Source organism: Aphanomyces invadans (genome assembly GCF_000520115.1).
Source record: "Aphanomyces invadans strain NJM9701 unplaced genomic scaffold supercont1.25, whole genome shotgun sequence".
Lineage (NCBI taxonomy): Eukaryota > Oomycota > Saprolegniomycetes > Saprolegniales > Verrucalvaceae > Aphanomyces > Aphanomyces invadans.
Window position 1 is genome coordinate 437,562 of NW_008580170.1, and position 1,761 is coordinate 439,322.

The window sequence follows — 1,761 nt, forward strand, 5'->3', positions numbered from 1 at the left end:
TACTTCCTCCGTTCCAAAATAAACGCCCGACTTGGGGGAGGGTTGACATGTCGACTAATAGTATTTCAAAGACAATTTCAAAATGAAATGTCGTCTGTCTCGAGTTGATTTTGACGTCGCTGATTGGATATTTCGAAAGAGCGCGCCGCGAGCTCTGTTCTGGTGTAGTTTGAGAGGGATCTGTGCCCCCACAACGAGTCATTCTTAGTCCTAAGTATTGCATACTATAAACAAGATAAAATATACATTCCCACGTGACAATCACTCTCACTTCGATGGGCGCGAAAAACCTCACCGACGTCGAGCGGGAGGCCGTCCTGCGAGAAGTCTTCCTCAAGAGCAATGGTAGTTTTATGACGCGTTTACCTAACGGATTTTGTGGCTATCTGGCAACGAAATATGGTTGTGTCGAGTCAACCATTCGCAGAGTGCTAGCTCGGGCCAAGAAACAAGGGGTGGCCGACGGCAACATGTCCGCTTCCGTTGCAAGCAAGAAGAAAGGGCGTGTTGGACGGAAAAAGGCATACACTACCGAGCAAGTAAAGACCAAATTGTTGGAAGTTCCTTTGGAGGATCGCACATCGTTGCGATCTATTGCTGAAAAGACAGGTAAAATATTTCACGAACATCACAACTCATATTGTCGTAGGAATCAAGTTGGCCACGCTCCATAGATACTTGCGGCTTGGCATGTTTCGCGCGCACTCAAGTTCCATCAGGCCAATGCTTACGGACGCCAACAAGTACGCACGCTTGAAATACGCTGCCAACAAGGTTGGCCCAGACATGATGATGGATGCGATGCTGGACTGCGTTCACCTCGACGAAAAATGGTTCTATATTACGCGGGAGACACGTAAATTCTACCTTGTTCCTGGTGAAAAGGGTCCCGATCGAAAGTGCAAGAACAAGCGGTTTATTACGAAGGTTATGTTTCTTAGCGCGGTTGCCCGTCCACGCTACGTGGATGAGACAGACCAGTGGTGGGATGGCAAGATAGGGACGTGGCCGTTCACGGCGGTCGTACCTGCCATGCGCACAAGTGTCAATCGGGTGGCCGGCTCCCTTGAAACCAAATCGATCAACGTCACGAAAGATGTCTATCGTTCGTTTCTTGTCGACCGTGTGCTCCCTGCCATCGTCTCCAAGTGGCCGGGTCCGCCTTCCGTAAGGTTACAACATGACAATGCCCGCGCCCACGTTACCTCTTGCGATGCCGCTCTCTGCCGTGTGTTTGATTCTTACGCCGTCCAAGGGTGGCAATTCGAGTTGGTGGCGCAGCCTCCAAACTCGCCCGACACTAATGTCCTCGATCTTGGGTTTTTTGCCGCGATTCAGTCTCTACAGCACCGTAAGTCAGCTCGTACAATTGATCAACTTGTTTCGAACGTCGTTCGTGCCTTCGACGAGTACCCACTGGAGGGTCTTGAACGGACGTTCTTGACGCTTCAGGCGTGCTTGATTGAGGTCCTACGTGACGGAGGTGACAACACCTTCAAGATCCCGCATCAGTCGAAGGACAAGTTGGCTCGAAAGGGGCGCTTACCGTTGAACGCAACATGTCCGATGGACGTGTACGAGACCGCGAAGCTGAAGCTGCGATCTTCTGACGCGGCGGCCATGGAACGCAAGATGGCAGACGAAGTGTGCGAAGCACGGGAAGTTGTTGAGCTGGCCCGAATCTTCGAGTCCTTGAATTTGGAAGTCGACGATCTGGCCAACACACTCAGTGATCTAGGCATAGAACCGATTTGTATTGAT

General features: G+C 51.0%; 1 protein-coding gene across 1 annotated transcript; it reads left to right on the forward strand.

Moving 5' to 3' along the window:
• Positions 1-275: 275 nt before the first annotated feature.
• On the forward strand, positions 276-1,744 carry H310_10256 (hypothetical protein; the record flags this gene model as incomplete). Its single annotated transcript, XM_008876586.1, has 4 exons — positions 276-345; positions 436-609; positions 650-1,662; positions 1,739-1,744. The coding sequence occupies 4 exons, from the start codon at positions 276-278 to the stop codon at positions 1,742-1,744; spliced, it is 1,263 nt and encodes a 420-aa protein (XP_008874808.1).
• Between the last annotated feature and the right edge of the window lie 17 nt (positions 1,745-1,761).